This window comes from Piliocolobus tephrosceles, chromosome 15 (genome assembly GCF_002776525.5).
Source record: "Piliocolobus tephrosceles isolate RC106 chromosome 15, ASM277652v3, whole genome shotgun sequence".
Taxonomy (NCBI): domain Eukaryota; kingdom Metazoa; phylum Chordata; class Mammalia; order Primates; family Cercopithecidae; genus Piliocolobus; species Piliocolobus tephrosceles.
The window spans coordinates 32440466-32460546 of NC_045448.1; the positions used below are offsets into that span (position 1 = coordinate 32440466).

Genomic DNA, 20081 nt, shown 5'->3' on the forward strand with positions numbered 1-20081 from the left:
AAGGCAGGAGAATGGCATGAACCCGGGAGGCGGAGCTTGCAGTGAGCTGAGATCCGGCCACTGCACTCCAGCCCGGGCGACAGAGCGAGACTCTGTCTCAAAAAAAAAAAAAAAAGGTTTCTGGCTGGGCGCGGTGGCTCATTCCTGTAATCCCAGCACTTTGGGAGGCTGAGCTGGGCGGGTCACCTGAGGTCGGGAGGTTCGAGGCCAGCCTGACCAACATGGAGAAACCACGTCTTTACTAAAAATACAAAATTAGCTGTGTATGGTGATGCAGCTACTTGGGAGGCTGAGGCAGGAGAATTGCTTGAACCTGGGTGGTGGAGATTTTGGTGAACCGAGATGAGGCCATTGCACTATAGCCTAGGCAACAAGAGCAAAACTGCATCTCCAAATAAATAAATGAATAAATAATGTTTTCCATCCGCAGTTAGTTGAATCCGTGGATGTAGAACCTGTAAATATGGAGGGCTGACTGCACTTTAAATTTTTTTAGGCCGGGCACGGCGGCTCGCGCCTATAATCCCAGCACATTGGGAGGCTGAGGTGGATGGACCTGAGGTCGGGAGTTGGAGACCATCCTGGACAACATGGTGAAACCCTGTCTCTACTAAAAATATAAACATTAGCCAGGTGTGGTGGTGTGCGCCTGTAATCCCAGCTACTTGGGAGGGGCTGAGGCACTAGAATCGCTTGAACTTGGGATGCGCAGGTTGTGACGAGCCGAAATTACACCACTGCACTCCAGCCTGGGTGACAGAGCAAGAATCTGTCTCAAAAAAAAAAAAAAAAAAAAAAAAAAATGTACTGACCGGATGAGTAGAAAAAGTTAATGAAAACATTAAACCACTGATTTTTATTTATCTTTACAAGGCTATGTCTAATGAATATTGTTCCTTTTTAAAGGGCATACATCACAGAAGGAAGCCATGGAAGTAAGCCTTGATATAACAGCACTCAGCATTCTGCAACAGCCAGAAAAACTTCAGTGGGAGATTGTTGCAAATGTGCTTGAAGATACTGTTAAGGATCTTGAAGAACTTGGGGCAAATCCTTGTTTAACAAACTCTAAGAGTGAAAAGACAAAGGAAAAGCATCAGGAACAGCACAACATTCCTTTTCCGTGTTTATTAGCTGGAGGTTTATTAACATATAAATCTCCTGCTACCTCACCCATTAGTAGTAATTCTCACAGGTCACTGGATGGTCTGAGCAGAACTCAGGGTGAAAGTATATCAGAACAAGGGTCAACTGACAATGAATCCTGCACTAATTCAGAACTCAATTCTCCTCTGGTAAGGAGGACTTTACCGGTTTTGCTTCTTTATAGCATCAAGGAATCTGATGAGAAAGCAGGAAAGATCTTTTCACAGATGAACAATATTATGAGTAAAAGCTTGCATGATGATGGTTTTACTGTTCCACAGATTATTGAAATGGAGCTGGATAGTCAGGAGCAGTTGTTATTGCAGGATCCTCCTGTGACTTACATTCAGCAATTTGCAGATGCAGCAGCCAACCTTACCTCTCCGGATTCTGAGAAGTGGAACTCTGTGTTTCCCAAGCCTGGGACTTTGGTTCAGTGCTTGAGGCTGCCAAAGTTTGCAGAGGAGGAGAATCTTTGTGTAGACTCAATAACTCCTTGTGCTGACGGAATTCATTTGTTGGTAGGACTGCGGACATGCCCTGTTGAATCCTTGAGTGCAATAAATCAAGTAGAGGCCTTGAATAATTTAAATAAATTAAACTCTGCACTATGTAATAGACGGAAAGGTGAGCTGGAATCAAATCTTGCTGTAGTGAATGGTGCAAATATTAGTGTAATCCAACATGAATCACCAGCAGATGTACAGACTCCTTTGATAATTCAGCCTGAGCAGAGGAATGTTAGTGGTGGCTATTTAGTACTTTATAAAATGAATTATGCCACTCGGATAGTGACTTTAGAAGAGGAACCAATAAAAATACAACATATCAAAGATCCCCAGGACACAATTACCTCGCTCATTTTGCTTCCACCAGATATACTGGATAATCGAGAGGATGACTGTGAGGAACCTATTGAGGACATGCAGTTAACCTCAAAGAATGGTTTTGAGAGAGAAAAAACGTCTGACATTTCTACTCTTGGACACCTGGTAATAACTACTCAGGGAGGATATGTAAAAATACTAGATCTTTCAAACTTTGAAATTTTGGCCAAAGTGGAGCCTCCCAAAAAGGAGGGCACTGAGGAACAGGACACATTTGTTTCTGTGATTTACTGCTCTGGCACAGACAGGCTGTGTGCGTGCACCAAAGGTAAGTTGTTTGATTATGCTATAAATCTTATAAAATCCATGTGTATATGGCATTTGTTTATGTGCATACCTAGTGTGAATTTTAAATTCAAATAGATGGAGAGGAATTAGCAAGTTATGTTAAATTCATTAAACCTGTTTTTATTTGTTTATAAACTAGGATAAGAAGGTCTGTTTCCTAGGCTTATTAGAGTGGAATAACGTCTGCAAAGTTTCTGGCACAGTTATTGGTCTTTATTTCCTTCTGAAATAAAAATACTTAGCAAACAATTTTCAGTTTTGCTGAATACATTTTTTTGGGGTCTGATTTACTCCTGATCTTTGGCTAGCAGTGGATTAGTTTTGCAAATTTCGAAGCGTTATATAGATTAAGATAGTATGCAATTATTTTTTCTTTTTTTCTCCTTCCTTTCTTTTCCTTTTCCTTTTCCCCTTTCCCGCTTTCCCCCTCCCTTCCTTTTTTTTCTCCCCTTTCTTTCCCCCTCCCTTCCCCTCCCCTCCTTTCTTTTCCTGTTTTTGAGACCAAGTTTCACTCTTGTTGCCCAAGCTGAAGTGCAATGGCCCAGTCTCAGCTCACTGCAACCTCCGCCTCCTGTGTTCAAGTGATTCTCCTGCCTCAGCCTCCCAAGTAGCTGGGATTACAGGCGTGTGGCAGCACACTCGGCTAATTTTTTTGTATTTTTAGTAGAGACAGGGTTTCACCATGTTAGCCAGGCTTGTCTTGAACTCCTGACCTTAGGTGATCCACCCACCTCGGCCTCCCAAAGTGCTGGAACTACAGGCATGAGCCACTGTGCCCGGCCCTTTCTTCTCTTTCTCAGGGTCTCACTGTGTTGCCCAGGCTGGAGTGCAAGTGGCATTATCTTAGCTCACTGTAGCCTCAACCTCCTGGGCGCAAGCTGTCCTCTCGCCTCGGCCTCCTGAATAGCTGGGACTACAGTGCATAGCTGGGACTACAGTGCATAGCTGGGACTACACACTATCATGTTAAGCTAATTTTTGTAATTTTTTGTAGAAATGGGATTTCGCCATGTTGCTCAGGCTGCTCTCAAACTTCTGAGTTCAAGTGATCTGCCTGCCTCGGCCTCCCAAAGTGTTGGGATTACAGGCATGTGGCATTGTGCCTGGCCTATTTTTTTCTTTATGTACATTTTAAGTTAGGGAGATAAAGTAGTTTTTGAAAAGGATTACTGACAATATCAGGCAAAATGAATAGTTCTATTGATTGTCTAGTAGGAATTTAGAACTAGGAGATAGTTGAAGCCTAAGTGACTATAACTAAGGCATGGCAGAGGAATTAGGATTTGAGCAGAGTTATGTATGCATCTCATCTGTGGTTCTGATAGTAATTAGACTGTTTTTCCTCTCTTTAAATAGATTGCAAGAGTTTAGCCAAGGAACATAATGGTTAATGTAGTGGTTAGATTGCCTTCTTTGAACTATATGTAGTGAAATTATTTTTTTACTTTTACTTTTATTTTTTTTTGAGACAGGGTCTTACCCTGTCAACAGGCTGGGGTGCAGTTATGCAATCTTGGCTCACTGCAACTTCTGCCTCCCAGGTTCAAGTGATTCGCCTGCCTTAGCCTCCTGAGTAGCTGGGTGCATGTCACCACACTTGGCTAATTTTTGTGTTTTTAGTAGTGATGAGGTTTCCCTATGTTGGCCAGTCTGGTCTCGAACTGCTGACCTCAAGCGATCTGCCTACCTTGGCCTCCCCAAGTGATGGGATTACAGGCATGATCACCGTGCCTGGTGAAATTTCTGTAATTTCTAGTGAAAGTATAATGGAAAAAAATCTTCAAATATCATAAAAATCCAACTAGATTAATTTAGAAAATGAACAGTGTAGTCTAATAACTTTAGACTAATAAAACTTTGAATTACAGTTGAGGATTTCAGAACAACCATTAAAATTCTGTGTGGTATCAGAGATAATTTGAACTTATTGGTCATATGTTCCAGTTCATTGTTGTAAGAACTTGACCTGTGTTCGTTTAGTCATCACACCAACTTTAAGGTACTATTATTGTCTCCATTTTATAGATAAACATACTGAAGGAAAGAGAGATTAAGTAACTTGTTAAGTAAGAGAGCTAATAAATGACAGAGCCAGCATTCAAACATCTGAGCACTTTAAATGGCATTATACTGCCATAATACAACAAAAGATGAAGAATCTTACATTGAATTCTTTGCATTCTTTTTACCTGCAAGATTTAAAAATTGAAAATTAACTTGCTGTAGGTCATCCAAAATGGAGCTGGACTCGAACCTAGGTGGCATGGCCCCTTGGGGCACATCTTTGTAAGACACTACTATTTTCCAGAAATGCAATAAGGGTTTTTAATGCTTTCAATTATTTGATGAGATATGCTTTCGGTAACTCAGAGGAGAAATAGTATTTACGCCTTAAATATTTAAGTTATTAAGGTTTTTAACATTTAAATAAAAGTATTGGCCAGGCGTGGTGGTGCGTGCCTGTAATCCCAGCTGGTTGGGAGGCCGAGACAGGAGAATCACTTGAACCCAGGAGGAGAAGGTTGCAGTGAGCTGAGATCGCGTTGCTTCACTTCTAGGTGACTGAGCAAGACTCCGTCTCAAACAAAACAAACAAACAAAAAAGTATTTAAAATAGATGGTTGTTTTCTTGGAGTTTGTACAGTCCGGAATTCCTAGAACATGATCGCATATGATAGGGAATTTATCCAGATGAAAGACAAGAAAAACCTGAGAAGTTAGTTGCTTTCAAAATGATCTCCCAATTCTTCAGGGATTGACTAAAGAAGGTGCATTTGAAAAGATAGCAACAAAGGGGAAAGAAAAGTTGATGTCTTAAAATGTATGTACATGTATGATTTTTAAAAACCATCTCACACTGAATCAAATGGATGTGACCCTGTCTTCTGAGTATATTCAAATAACATAAAACTCTTTTTCTTGTGGAGAATCGAGTTTTTTCATAAAAATAAATCTATAGTTAATATATGTTTTAAGTTAATTTTATATGGGATTAATAATACACTAAATGTAGATTTGTTAAGCTATCTTTGATAATTCAGGAATAGAATATATACACACTGCATATATGAAATTTTGTAAAAGGCATAAAATATAGTATGAATTTCTTTATAAAAGTGTAGAGTTTAAAATGAAAGATAAATTGGTATTCTGCTTGGTGCAAATACATTTAAAATCAATAGAAAGACTTAAATGAGAAAATAAGACTAAGATGTATCAGTGGAGTATAAGGATAGGGTGCAGTTACGATACCTGACAAAATATTAATGCTTAAAAAATAAAGTTTTTTAAAAGGCCGCAATTAATAGGGAACATACTGTGAAATATAACAATACTGAATATAAATATGACCCCAACAACATAAAGTCTATATACTTGTACTGATATTCAGAAGGAGAATAATAAGAAGTTGAGCCATAATTGCTTTGAAAGTCTTTAATAATCTCACTATCTGGGATTATTGGACTATATGGTCACATCCTTGTTTTGGTACTTGTTCCTTGTGGAAATCATTCCTTTAGTCTTCTCTTCCTGCTTTGCTAAGAGTTTCCAATAGGAGTGAATGTTACGTTTTGTCAAATACTTGTTTGCATCCATAGAGATCATTTGGTTGTTCTTTTTTTTTTTTTTTTTTTTTGAGACGGAGTCTCGCTCTGTCGCCCGGACTGGAGTGCAGTGGCCGGATCTCAGCTAACTGCAAGCTCCGCCTCCCGGGTTTACGCCATTCTCCTGCCTCAGCCTCCCGAGTAGCTGGGACTACAGGCGCCCGCCACCTCGCCCGGCTAGTTTTTGTATTTTTAGTAGAGACAGGGTTTCACCGTGTTAGCCAGGATGGTCTCGATCTCCTGACCTCGTGATCCACCCGTCTCGGCCTCCCAAAGTGCTGGGATTACAGGCTTGAGCCACCGCGCCCGGCCTGGTTGTTCTTTTTAGTTCAGTATGTTGAAATATATTGATTGACTTTTGGATATTAAACCAACTTTGTGTTCCTGGGATAAAACCCACTTGGTCATAATGCATTACCTTATATATTGTTGGATGCAATTTGCTAAAATTTTGTTCATAATTTTTGCATATTGTTCATCAGGGATATTATATATTCCTTGTAATCTTTTTTAGTTTTTGCCTTTTATAATCTTTATCTGGTTTTGATATCAGTGAGTTGGGAAGTATTCTCTCTTCAATTTTTTGGTGAAGTTTGCGTAGAATTGGTCTTATTTTTCCTTTAATATTTGGTAGAATTCACCAGTGAAGCTCTTTGGGCCTGGAGATGTTTTTAGTGGGAAGATTTTGAATATACAAATTCAATTATGTTTACAGAGAGTTATTGAGTTTTTTTATTTTTTAGTGAGTTCTGATAGTCTTTTTGTCAGTTTTTAAGTTATCAAGTTTTAAATAAAGAATTTAATAATATTCCCCACAATCCTTTTATTTTATTTCCTTTTTTTTTTTTTTCTTGAGACAGAGTATCGCTTTGTCACCTAGGCTGGAGTGCAGTGGCGCAGTTTCGGCTCACCACAACCTCTGCCTCCTGGGTTCAAGTGATTCTCTAACCTCAGCTTCCTGAGGAGCTGGGACTACAGGTACACCACCACGCTTGATTAATTTTTCTATTTTTAGTAGAGATGAATGAGGTTTCACTCTTGGTCAGGCTGATCTTGAACTCCTGACCTCAAGTGATTCACCTGCATCGACCTCCTAAAGTGCTGGAATTACAGATGTGAGCTGCTATGCCCGGCTCCCTACATTCCTTTTAATATTTGCAGACTCTTTACTGATGTCACTGCTCTCATTTGTGATACTGATAGATGATTTGTATGTTCTCTTTTTTTCCTGATTAATCTGTCCAGAGGTTTATCTGTTTTATTGAATTTTTTTTTTCCAAAACAACCAGCTTCTGATTTGAATAACATTTGTTTGTTTGTTTTTTTTCTGTTTGCCCTTATACTAGATTTCCATTTTAATGTTATTGTTTCCTTCTGCTTGATTTGGGTTTATTTTGCTCTTCTCTAGTCCGTCCGTCCGTCCGTCCGTCCGCCTGCCCGCCTGCCCGCCCGCCCTCCCTCCCTCCCTCCCTCCCTCCCTTCCTTCCTTCCTTCCTTCCACCGAGGTTCACGCTGTCGTCAGGCTGGGGTGCAGTGACGTGATCTTGGCTCACTGCAACCTCTGCCTCCCGGGTTCAAGTGATTCTTTTGCCTCAGCCTTCCGAGTAGCTGGGACAACAGGCCCGCTCTACCACGTCCAGCTAATTTTTGTATTTTTAGTAGAGACAGGGTTTCACCACATTGGCCAGGATGATATTGATCTCTTGACCTCGTGATCTGCCCGCCTCGATCTCCCAAAGTGCTGGGATTATAGGCGTGAGCCACCATGCTGGCTTTCTTTAGTTTCTTAAAGTAGAAATTTAGGTTATTGGTTTGAGATCTTTTCTAATACAGGAAATTTAAAGCCATAAATATTTTTGGAAGCACTGTCTTAGTGATACTTCCTAAATTTTGATACATTTTGTTTTTCCTTTTTTCTCATTTGGATCAAAATATGTTCTAATTTCCCTTTTGTTTTCTTGTTTGGCCCAGAGATTGTTTAAAAGTGTTTTGTTTAGCCTCCAAATACTTGAAGTTTCTCTAGATTTCTTTCTCTTCTGGATCTCTCACTTACTTCCATTGCTGTCAGAGAACATAATTTATATGAAGTCAGTGTTTTGAAATTTATTGAGACTTTTTCCTGACCCAGCATCTGGTCTGTCCTGGAGAATGTTCTCCGTGCACCTGAAAAGAATGTATGTTGGGCACCCATGGGTTTGAGTGTTGTATAAATTTCACCTGTGTAAGTGTATGTTTTTGAGTTTTTAAAGTCTTCCTGATTTTATATCGAGCCTTCTTCTATCAATTTTGAGAGCAAGTATTGAGATCCCCAACTATATTTTTGTTGAATTGTTCACTTTTAAGTCTACTTTTGCTTCACTTGTCTTTCGGCTCTTTTGTTAGACTGTTTCATAATTGTTACATCTTTCTGACGTATTGGCCTTTTTGTCATTATGAAATATTCCTCTGTCTCTATTTTGTGTCATACTAATAAAATCACTCTGGCTTTCTTATGGTTACAGTTTGCATTATGTATCTTTTCCACAATTTTACTTTCAACTAACTTGTGATTTTGAATCTGAGGTGGGTCTCTTAGATGCATATAATTAGGTCTTGCTTTTTTATACAGTTGGATAACCTGTACCCTTTTAAATTGGAATGACTTTATGCTTAATATAATTATTGCTATGGTTGCATTTATGTCTGCCATTTTGATTTTTTAAAATGTTTTTTACATTCCTTTGTTACTCCTTCACTGCATTCTTTTGTGTTGAATAAATATTTTTATTACACCATTTTAATCCCTTTGCTGATTTTTTTTTAGAAAAAATTTACATAACATTAGTAAAGAATAATTTATTAGGGACATCCAGAGACCTACTGTCAAACCAAGAGCTAAAGCAGTACGGATATCGTGCATCTATGAATGTGTCCCTCCTCCCCTCTCCCAAACTCTGCCCTTTTCCTGCAGATAACTGTTATTCAATAATTTTTATGTCTTTCCTTTTGTAAAGAAAACTGGTTTTATGCTTCAGATGCGAATATTTTATTGATTTTGCTTGGTTTTGCCCTTTATAAAAATGATACCGAACTCTTACCTAGTTTGGGGGGACTTGATTTTCCTCTCATTATGTTTTAAGATTACCTGTTTTGTTGCATGCCTTGTAGATCATTTAATTTTCACTTATACTTAGTACTCCGGTGTGCAGAAAACCCACAAATAATTGATCCATTTTCCTGTCAGTGGACATCTTGTTTATTTCTGTTTTTTCTGCTATAAACATCTTGTGTAAGTTCCTTGGTGCACATATGTAAGGGGCTTTGTATTCTTTTTTTTTTTTTTTTTTTTTTTTTTTGAGACAATCTCGCTCTGTTGCCAAGGCTGGAGTGCAGTGGTGTTGATCTCAGCTCTCTGCAACCTCCATCTCCTGGGTTCGAGGGATTCTCCTGCCTCAGCCTCCCAAGGTTAGCTGGGATTACAGGCACCTGGCTAATTTTTGTATTTTTACAGAACAGATGGGGTTTCCCCATATTGGCCAGGCTGGTCTCGAACTCCTGACCTCAAGTACTCTGCCTGCCTTGGTCTCCCAAAGTGATGGGATTACAGGTGTGACCCACTGTGCCTGGCCTGAGGCTCTTAGTTCTTAAGAGTAGAATTGTTGGGTCATGGGTTATAATTTTTTTTTTTTCTTTTTAAAATGTGTTAAATATATGTAATGAAGTTTACTGTTTTAACTATTTTACAGCATATAATATAGCGGCTATAATACATTCACAATATTGTATAACCACCAGTACTGATTTGCAGAACTTTCCTATCATCCTAAACAAAAACTCTAACCATTAAGCAGTAACTTCCCATTCATTCTACCCTCAGCCGCTGGTAACCTCAATTCTACTTCTGTATGACTTTGCCTGTTGTAGATACCTCATATAAGTGGAATCATATATTTGTCCTTTTGTGTCTGATTTCTTTCACTCAGCATATTTTTAGTGTTCGCCCATGTGGTATGTATCACATCTTTGTTCCTTCTTATGCCAAATAATATTCCATTACAGTAGGGCCCGTCCACCCCCCCCAACCCCTGCCCCTTATCTGTGGTTTCAGTTATCTGTGCTCAGCTATGGTCTGGAAATATTAAACGGAAAATTTCAGAAATCAACAACTGATAATTATTAAATTACTCACTCTTCTGAGTAGTGTAATAAAATCTCTTGTTGTCCCACCCAGGACAGAAATCATTTTGTCCAGTGTCTCCATGCTGTATACACTACCTGTCTGTTAGTCACTTAGTAGCTGTCTTGGTTATCAGATTGTCTGTCACTGGTATCGCAGTGCTTGTGTTCAGGTAACCATTTTACTTAATAATGGCCCTAAAGCTCCAGAATAGTGATGGTGGCTATCGGATATGTCAAAGTGAAGCCGTTTTGAAGTTTTTTCTTTACGTTGAAAAGGTGAACATTTTTGACTTAAAAAGGAAAGAAAAAAATTGTATGTGCAGGTTTCTAAGATTTATGGTAAGAACAAATCTTCTATTTGTGAAATTGTGAACAGCATATTGCTATTTTTTGTTCTATTTTGTTACTGTTCATCTCTTCCTGTGCCTAATTTATAAATTAATCATATGTGTAAATATATGAATATATATATAAAACCCTATATATATATATATATATATAGGGTTTGATACTATCCACAGTTTCAGTCATCACTGCAAGGTCTTGGAACTGTGACTACTGTAAGGGGTGACTATTGTAACTCAACATTTGGGTTGTTTCCGCGATTTGGCTATTGTGAATAATGCCCCTATAAACATTGGTGTACAAATATTTGAGTCCCTGTTTTCAGTTGTTCTGGGTATATACCTAGGAGTGGAACTGCTGGGTCATATGGTAATTCTATGTTCAACCTTTTTTTTTTTTTTGGAGATGGAGTTTCACTCTTGTTGCCCAGGCTGGAGTGCAGTGACGCGACCTCGGCTCACTGCAACCTTTGCCTCCCCAGTTCAAGTGAGTCTTATGCCTCAGCCTCCCAAGTAGCTGGGATTACAGGCATGCACCACCACGCCCAGCTATTTTTTGTATTTTTAGTAGAGATGGTATTTCGCCATGTTGAGCAGGCTGGTCTCCAACTCCTGACCTCAGGTGATCCTCCCACCTTGGCCTCCCAAAGTGCTGGGATTATAGATGTGAGCCACTGCGTCTGGCCTGTTTAACCTTTTGGGAATCACCAAGTTATTTTCCACAGAGCCTGCACCATTTTACATTTCCACAAGCAGTTTGGAAGGGTCCCAATTTTTCTACGCTCTGGCCAACATTTGTTCTTTTTGATCTTTTTGGTAATAGTCACCCTAGTGGTTGTGAAGTGGTATCTGTTGTGGTTTTAGTTTGCACTTTCCTAATGAATAATGATGTTGAGCATTTCTTCATATGTTTGTTAGTCATTTGTATTTCTATGATACATGTAGAAATGTCTGTTCATGTTTTTGTCCACTTTTGAATTGTTTGGTTTTTTTTTTTTTGGTTGAGTTGTAGGAACTTTTTTAGAAATTCAGAATTCATATCTTAATAGATATGATTTGCAAATACTTTCTCATGTTCTGTGGGTTATCTTTTTACTTTTTTGATAGTGTCTTTTGATGCACAAAACATTGGCATTTGGAAAAAGTCCAGTTTTACTTTTTGTTGATAATCTTATGTTCATACATCATTTTCCTGTTTTTCTTTAGTTTTTGTCCATTGTTCCCTTTAGCTAATTGACTATATAAAGAGAATTCATTTAATGTTTTTGACTAGTAATTCCAGTATCTGGGCTTTCTCAGGTATGGCTTCTGATAATTCTTTTTTTTTTTTCCTCCTGTAAATGGGCCATACTTTGCTGTTTCTTTGAGTGCTTTGTAATTTTTTGTTGTAGTCAGAACCTTCACCTTCTGAGTATTGTAATGTGGTACCTCTAGAAATCTTATTCTCTCACTCAGGGAGTTTTTGCTTGTTTCCAGCTGCAGCCACCCATTTGTGACATTTTCAGACTGTTTGTACAAAAGCTGTAGAACCCTCTCCCCACTCTTACCCTTCCAAAAAAGAGTTCTGTCTCTTTAAATCTTACTGTAGATCCTGTTTTGGCTTTTTCCCCTTAAATCTTCTGGTGGCTGCTGCTTGGAGAAGCAGCTGCAGTCTCAGAAGGGTGAAACTCAGGCAGGAGTCTATTCTGGTCCCTTAGGTAACTGCTAGACCAACCAAAATGCACAATTTTGGGAAGAAGAGGTCCCTCCTGTCCGCCATGGCACCAGCCAGCTGCTTCCAGCGCATGTGCCACTTTTCCCCACAGCTGTGTCAGGGCTGAGGATGGAGGGGATGGTAGCTGGTTCATGTGGGCCACTGTCTTACCAGAGATCAGTCTCTCTGTAAATATCCTGTTCGGTCCCATAGTTCTGAAATACTTGATTCCAATCACACTTTCTAGTTCAGTGGTTGCTTTGGTGGAGGGACTGATCCCTAGAGCTTCCTACTCTGCCATTTGGCATGAAATCATTGGTCCTCATGTTGATTCTGGTTTCTTTTTCTGATACTGCTTTTTTTTTTTTTTGAGTTATATTTTGGTGCTTTAATAATGCAGTCTACTTCAGAATAATACTTTATTCTTGTAAAATATGTAGGAACTTTGCTCTTATCTCCCCCCCACCCCATACATTACATTTAAGTATGTTATAAACCCAACAAAATGGCTGGGTGCGGTGGCTCATGCCTGTAATCCCAGCACTTTGGGAGGCCAAGGTGGGCAGATCACCTGAGTTCAGGAGTTCAAGACCAGCCTGGCCAACATGGCAAAACCTTGTCTCTACTAAAAATACAAAAATTAGCCAGGTGTGGCGGGCGCCTGTAATCCCAACTACTCAGGAGGCTGAGGCAGGGAGAATCACTTGAACCCAGGAGGCGGAGGTTGCAGTGAACTGAGATCACGCCATCACACTCCAGCGTGGGCAACAGAGCAAGACTCTGTCTTAAAAAAAAAAAAAACTACAAAACCAACAAAACATGTTATAATTATTTTATACAACCATTATCTTTTTTAAAAGTTGGCAAAGAAATGAGAAAAACATTTATTTATTGTATTCACCTACTTACCATTTCTGTTCTTTATTTTTTCCAGTGAATTTGATGTTGCTTTCCTTCTTCTTAAGGGGCTTTCTTTGTTACTTACCATAAGGCAGGTTGCTAGCATAAAGTTCTCTCAGTCTTTGTTTTTCTGGAAATGTCTTCATTTCACATTCATTTTTGAGGATTAACGCTACCTAGAGAATCTGTTGACAGTTTCTCTCTGTACTTTAAGTGTCATTCCATTGCTTTTGGTCTCCATTGTTTCTCATAAGTGATCTATTAATTTGTGTTGTTGTTTTCATGTCTGATGAGTAATTTTTGTCTTGCTGTCTTCATGATCTTCCCTTTGCCTTTGACGCTCAAGAGCTTATATATATGTGTGTTATTTCTTTGTTTATCCTATTTGAGGGTCATTAAACTTGAGTAAATTTGCGGTTTTCTATTGGATTTGGTAAGTTTTTGCCCATTATTTTTTCAGGTGGAATTCTCTTCTTCATAGAATTCCCATTACATGTATGTTCTTAATATGTTATCTGTCCCATAGGTCTCCAAGCTTCTTTTACTTTTTGTTTAATTTAATTTAATTTTATTTTTTTGAGACGAAGTCTTGCTGTTGCCGCCCAGGCTGGAGTGCAGTGGCGCGATCTCGGCTCACTGCATCCTCCACCTCCTGGGGTTCAAGTGATTTTCCCGTCTTAGCCTCCTGAGTAGCTCAGGGGATTATAGGCGCCTGCCACAATGCCTGGCAAATTTTTGTATTTTTAGTAGAGACAGGGTTTCACCATGTTGGCCAGGCTGGTATCGAACTCCAGACCTCTGGTGATCTGCCCGCCTCGGTCTCCCAAAGTGCTGGAGTTATAGGCGTGAGCCACTGCTCCCAGCCTTTTTTTTTAAGTATTTTTTTTTGTTGAGTCGTTTATACCATTATTTCCTGTAATTCTCTATACCCCTGACTTCCTCTTATTCTATAAAAATGTTTATAATAGATCCTTGAAGTCTTTGCTAAATCTGAAGTCTGAGAAGGCATTTTAAGGTGTGCGCGTGTGTGTTTTACATGTTGAATGTGGGTCCCTCTTTCTTTGCATGTCTTGTAATATTTTATTTACTTACTGGACATTTAAGACAACACTATAGAAATCTAGATTTGGATCTCCCTACCTTTTGCCAGGTGGTTATTGCTTTGTTTTGTAATTCATCTGGCTGAATCTGTGAAATCTCTTTTGTATTGTGCAGCTGCTGATTTCTGTCGTTTATTCTGCCTAGTTTTAATTTGTAAGACTTGTTTCTTACTTGGTTTCTTCTGTGGCAGCATAGCTTAGTATTCAGCCAAAGATTGATAGGTTGTAGTATCCAAATACCTTTAGCCAGTAAGGCTGTGCTCAAGTGTGCCCTGGCGTTTATTTTCTGTTGTGCTCTCTCAGGTCTCTTTTGCATAGGCATGGAGGCTTAGTCGACTGAGGATGTAGTAATGGCTTGGGCTCCCTCTTGTCTTTGCTGGACATGTGCACAGCCTCTGGTCAAGGTGGGATTTGTGGAGCGTTTACCAGGCCCCCTGTGCTTCTCTTACTACATGTAATTCCGTGTTAAATCCCTGGTGTTTCTAGGGCTTTGTTTGCCCCAGACAGAATTGTGACCTCAAGTAGCAGACCTTGTTTGTTTCCCATTGAAATCACCACTTTAAACTGGAAACTCTCCATCAATCAAGTCCCATCTGGAGATGGCAGTGAATCTACTGCTTTTCCCTGCTTACCTCACCCTCGTTAAATTACAGTTTTGTCTAGCTTTATAGTTGCCTTTCAGGAAGGGGATTTATCATCTTCCTTCTTCTGTCGTGCTGGAAGTGAATCTCCAAATTAGAATGTTAGAATATACTATTACCCGTTAATTTTTTTGTCTTAATTAATGCTAAATTTGCTGTCAGTTTTTTTCCTGTGACAGAGATTTTAAACTAGAAATTTTAGTTGCCTTCATTTCATTGTGAATGCTTTAAAAAATAGGAGTATTTGTCAAGTTTTGTTACTGTTGAGATTAAGAGATTTGGCTGTGGATTGCAGTATAGCTAGTGCCTCATCTGTAAAATAGCCACAGTAATTGTTCTACCGCATGGGTTTTTGGTAAAGAGTAAATGAATTAATTAAAGCACTTAAAATACTGTCTCATAAAAGTAAGTACTACATAAATACCTGCTTTCATGTATGTTTATGTATTTATCATTTTTCTTCCTAAAAATTTGGTTTCAATTTGTAATTCCTTGGCAATTAAATTTCTAAACTCTTGGAAATACATCACATTGGTAGCTTTCCTTATCTGCCTATGAAGTGACATTAAATTGTTTCCTAAGTAGTATTACATTTGAATATTTGAATGTTTACTCATTTTTCATGTATCTATGAAATTTGCTGCACTGTAGGTGGTGAGCTTCATTTTCTCCAAATTGGAGGAACCTGTGATGATATTGATGAAGCTGATATACTAGTGGATGGATCTCTTTCTAAAGGAATAGAACCATCTTCAGAAGGTTCCAAGCCTTTATCAAATCCTTCAAGTCCCGGCATTTCAGGTATGATACTAAATTTTTAAATGATTAAAAAAATGATTAGGTATTATTTGTCTTTTTTCTAGTTGTTGGAAGATGTAAACATATTAAAGTAAGGTGTGATTCTCAACCTGTGTGGTATGTTACTCAATATTTGTGAAGTCATCTAAGAGGTTAAAACAAACATTTCAGCCGTTAATGAGCTTTTAGTCTAATTAGAGGAGGGAAAAATCATATAACAGAGAATTCATTAAGTACAAAATTAGTAGACTGGCTCATTTATTAATATTACTACTGGAATTGAAAAGCTGAAAAAATGCTGTCACTGAGTATATATTTAGGTGGTATATTCACACATATGTTGTCCCATCCTGAATCTCCAGATAGATTTGTTTATATTTGTTTGTTGTTTTTGCCTTTTTTCCCCCATCCTTGTCCCACATTGCCCTCCAGAGCTAATTTTTCAAAAGAAGTTTTGCTAGCATGTTACTCCCTGCTGAAAAATCATTATTTGCCTTGTAGACTTTTATGAAATCATTGTAGTCTGCTTCTCAATCTCCAGTTACTTGAATTAACCAAGATGTCTTGGTTAAGTATACAACTTGGTATAAAAAGCTAAAATACTGAATATTCTCATATTTTGTAGGTTATTGGTTGAATGGAGAAAAATTTTTATATAAAGTACAGAAAACTACTTTTTAGTAGAGGAAAGGTGAATTTTGTAATGAAGAAATAATGTAAAGAAAGGAGATTGACATGCTGTTAATATTTACAAACTAATCAGATTTAAAAGGGTCTAGACTTTGAGAAAAAGATGTAATTTGAATTAAACTTGTAATAATTTTATAGAACTTGCCATCATTTTTTTCATTGTGAAAATATTCTAAACCTACCAGATTTTATATTTTAGTATTTCATTAATTTTTTAAAATGGGAACAACAGCTTCTCAGCATTTTTTAATGTTACACATTTCACTGATATGAATACATGTATAGCATTTGTAAAGAAACCTAATCAGTATGAAGCACATTATTACTTTTATAATACTAGCATGTACACAAGATTTTCTTAACTGCCACAGAAATAGAAAAAACACAATTTAATTTTTCAGCTTGTAAGTATTTATTTACCATATAGCTTTTGACTGTTTTAATTTTTTATTCGTTATAAAAGGGCATATGTTATGTACTTGCTGATGTCTAGCATTTATTTTGTAAAAAACAGGGTCTAAAAGTGAATTTTGGTCTGATGTACATTGGCTTGCACTTTAGTACCACTACTTTTCTTGCCGTCCTTATTAGGGCTAAAGTTCAATAAGACCTTTTCTAATGGATTTGGGTTTCTTCAATAGTGAGTATTGTCTCTAATTTTAAATACTTAAGTTAGAATTTTCTTCTTTGCTATTATTTAGCCAGAGTTAGTTATCTTAGTTATATGTAGATACCTGAGTCCACTTTATTAACTTTCAGAATATTTGGCAAGTGTTGCAATAGAAGACATAACCATGAATTAAAACTTCATTGTCTTCTTTTTTTTTTTTCTTTAACACCTATTTCAAATATTACTCTCACTAATTTTAAGGAGTTGATTTATTGGTGGACCAGCCATTCACCCTCGAAATCTTGACATCTCTAGTGGAGCTAACCCGCTTTGAGACTTTGACTCCAAGGTTTTCAGCGACTGTTCCTCCATGCTGGGTAGAAGTTCAACAAGAACAGCAGCAAAGGAGGCACCCTCAACATTTGCATCAGCAACACCATGGTGATGCTGCTCAGCATACTCGAACTTGGAAACTACAGACTGACAGGTAAAAGATTTTCCGAAGATGTTTAATTTTAAGTTAATCTTATATATTTGTTAGAGACAATGTAGAATTCCTAGGTATATTACTGTTTATCTTTTTTTTTTTTTTGAGACAGAGTCTCACTCTGTCACCCAGGTTGGAGTGCAGTGGCATGATCTCGGCTCACTGCAACCACTGCCTCCTGGGTTCAAGTGATTCTCCTGCCTCAGCCTCTCAAGTAGCTGGGATTACAGGCGCGCATCACCACGTCTAGCTAATTTTTATATTTTAGGTAGAGACGGAGTTTCACTCTGTTGGCCAGGCTGGTCTCGAATTCCTGATCTCAGGTGATCCACCCACCTGGCCTCCCAAAGTGCTGGGATTATGGGCATGAGCCACTGTGCCTGACCTGTTTATCTTTTAAACTGTCTAAAAGATAAATAGTAATATACTTAGGAATTCTGTGTTGTCTCTAACAAATATGTAAGCTAATTTTTGCATGTTGATGACTTTGTTCCTTCTACTTGTCATACTGATTTTGGAAACTGTTACATTCTTATTCATATTAATTTTAGGATAAAATAATGAGAGTAATTTACTACTGCAATTAGTTTGGTCACTTAGTTCACAGATTTATTTAACAAATACTCAAATGCTTGTTTTGTATTTAATAAAAGCAGGCACTGTTATAGTCACTAGTAATATGGGTCTCATGGAATTTACCTCCTAATGGCAATAGAAAGTAGACAGATACATATACCATGCCATATGGGCATAGAAGCTATGAAGACTATTAAAACAGAGTATGGCAATCGAGTAGTTGTTGGATAGGTAATTGCATGTAAGTGTGAGAAAGTGAGAGAAAAAGAGAGACAGTGTGTATGATATTTTCAATATAAGGGGCCTAAGAAAGGCTTCCATGACAATAGCAATATAGAACCCTGAGGAGTATATTTTGTGAGTTCTAGGAAGAGAAATATGACCATTATTGTTGGAGTGCTGTGAATATAGAGAAGAGTGGTAGGGAGGGAGATCCAAAGAGGTAGCTGTGGGCTGGACATGGTCACTCACGCTTGTAATCCCAGCACTTTGGGAAGCCAAGGCAGGTAAATCACTTGAGGCCAGGAGTTTGAGACCAGCTTGGCCAACATGGTGAAACCCCATCTCTACTAAAAATACAAAAAGGAGCTAGGTGTGGTGGTGTGCACCTGTAATCCCAACTACTCGGGAGGCTGAGGCAGAGAATTGCTTGATCCTGGGAGGTGGAGGCTGCAGTAAGCCAAGATTGCGCTCTACTGCAGTCCAGCCTGGGCTACAGGGAGAGACTCCATCTCAAAAAGAAAAAAAGAGGTAGAGGGTACCTGGGAGCTGGATAATGAATGCCTTTATAAAAGGTCAGGCACGGTGGCTCACATCTGTAATCCTAGCATTTTGAGAGACTGACTCAGGAGGATCACTTGAGCCCAGGTGTTCAAGACCCACCTGGGCAATATAGGGAGACCTCGTCTCTATAAATAATAAAAAAAATTTAGCTGGACATGGTGGTATGTGCCTGTGGTCCCAGATATTTGGGAAACTGAGGTGGGAGAATCACTTGAGCCCAGGCAGTCCAGCCATGATTGTGCCACTGCACTCTGGCCTGGGTGACAGAGTGAGACCCCATTTCAAAAAAAAAAAAAAAAAAAAGACTCTCATGCTACGTGAGATGGGAAAGTGTTAGCAGGTTTGAATACAGGAGTGATGTGGTATGATTTATATTTTACAAAGATTACTTTGACTTCTGTATTTAGAATGATGGTTGTGGTGGTGGAGGGCAGTGATAGAGTGGTTCTAGTTTGTTTGCTGTTGTGCTAATTCAGGAATGCTGATGGTAGCTTGGACCATTGTGGTAGTGATGGAGGTAGTGAAAAGAGTGGTTAGATTCTGAATATAATTTGGAGGTACAAGGAATAGAATTTGCTGATGTATTGAACATACTGTGTGAGAGAAGAGAATAAAGGATGGCTTTCAGGTTTTGGCCTGAGTTCACTGAAAAATGAAGTTTCTGTTTACTGAGATTTGAGAGTGGGTTTTTCATAATGAGTTTGAGATGTTTAGTAGACATTTGGATGTGAGCCTTAAATTTAGTGGAGCAGTTTGGAGATTTTCATTTTCCAGCATATATATAGCATTTAAAACCCAAGAATGAATATATATAAGAAATGCAAGAAATTGTTGTTTTAAAATGAAGATTCTGGAACCCTACTCATAGATCTAGGGTGGGTACCAGGAATTTGCAAGATATTCACATTAAATCGTTCACACTTTGAGGAATAAGAGTTTATTGGTATGTGCAAGTCTCAAGGCAGGTGTAGATTTCTAAAGTAAGATCATTCATTACCCTATGTTTAACCTTCCCCATTGGGAGCTATTTTCTCTCTTGATCCCATTGAGAAACACTAAATTTTGTTGGAAGCTGCAAAGCAAAAAGTAGGAAAGGTGACCTTAATGATAATATGGTTGTGGCTGAAGTAAGATATTTGCTTTATTTAGCATTTTTCCCCTTATTTGACAGCAACAGCTGGGATGAACATGTATTTGAATTAGTGCTACCTAAAGCTTGTATGGTTGGACATGTGGACTTCAAATTCGTTTTGAACTCAAACATCACCAATATTCCACAGATACAAGTGACACTGCTGAAAAATAAAGCTCCAGGATTAGGGAAAGTCAATGGTAAGAATGGATCAAAATTTATTGTTGAAGATTTTATTTTGTG

General features: G+C 38.4%; 1 protein-coding gene across 10 annotated transcripts in view; it reads left to right on the forward strand.

The window, feature by feature from the left end:
- Positions 1 to 20081, forward strand: part of BIRC6 (baculoviral IAP repeat containing 6) — a 254915-nt gene that overhangs the window by 54566 nt on the left and 180268 nt on the right. For all 10 annotated transcript variants that reach the window (XR_002732443.2, XM_023216393.1, XM_023216386.2 and 7 more), the window contains exons 10-13: positions 907 to 2301; positions 15414 to 15563; positions 17122 to 17347; positions 19878 to 20038. Coding sequence is in view for 9 of the 10 variants with exons in the window: in XM_023216393.1 (XP_023072161.1) it covers positions 907 to 2301; positions 15414 to 15563; positions 17122 to 17347; positions 19878 to 20038 (1932 nt within the window). In the remaining variant the exon portion in view is untranslated. The remainder of the gene's footprint in view (positions 1 to 906; positions 2302 to 15413; positions 15564 to 17121; positions 17348 to 19877; positions 20039 to 20081) is intronic.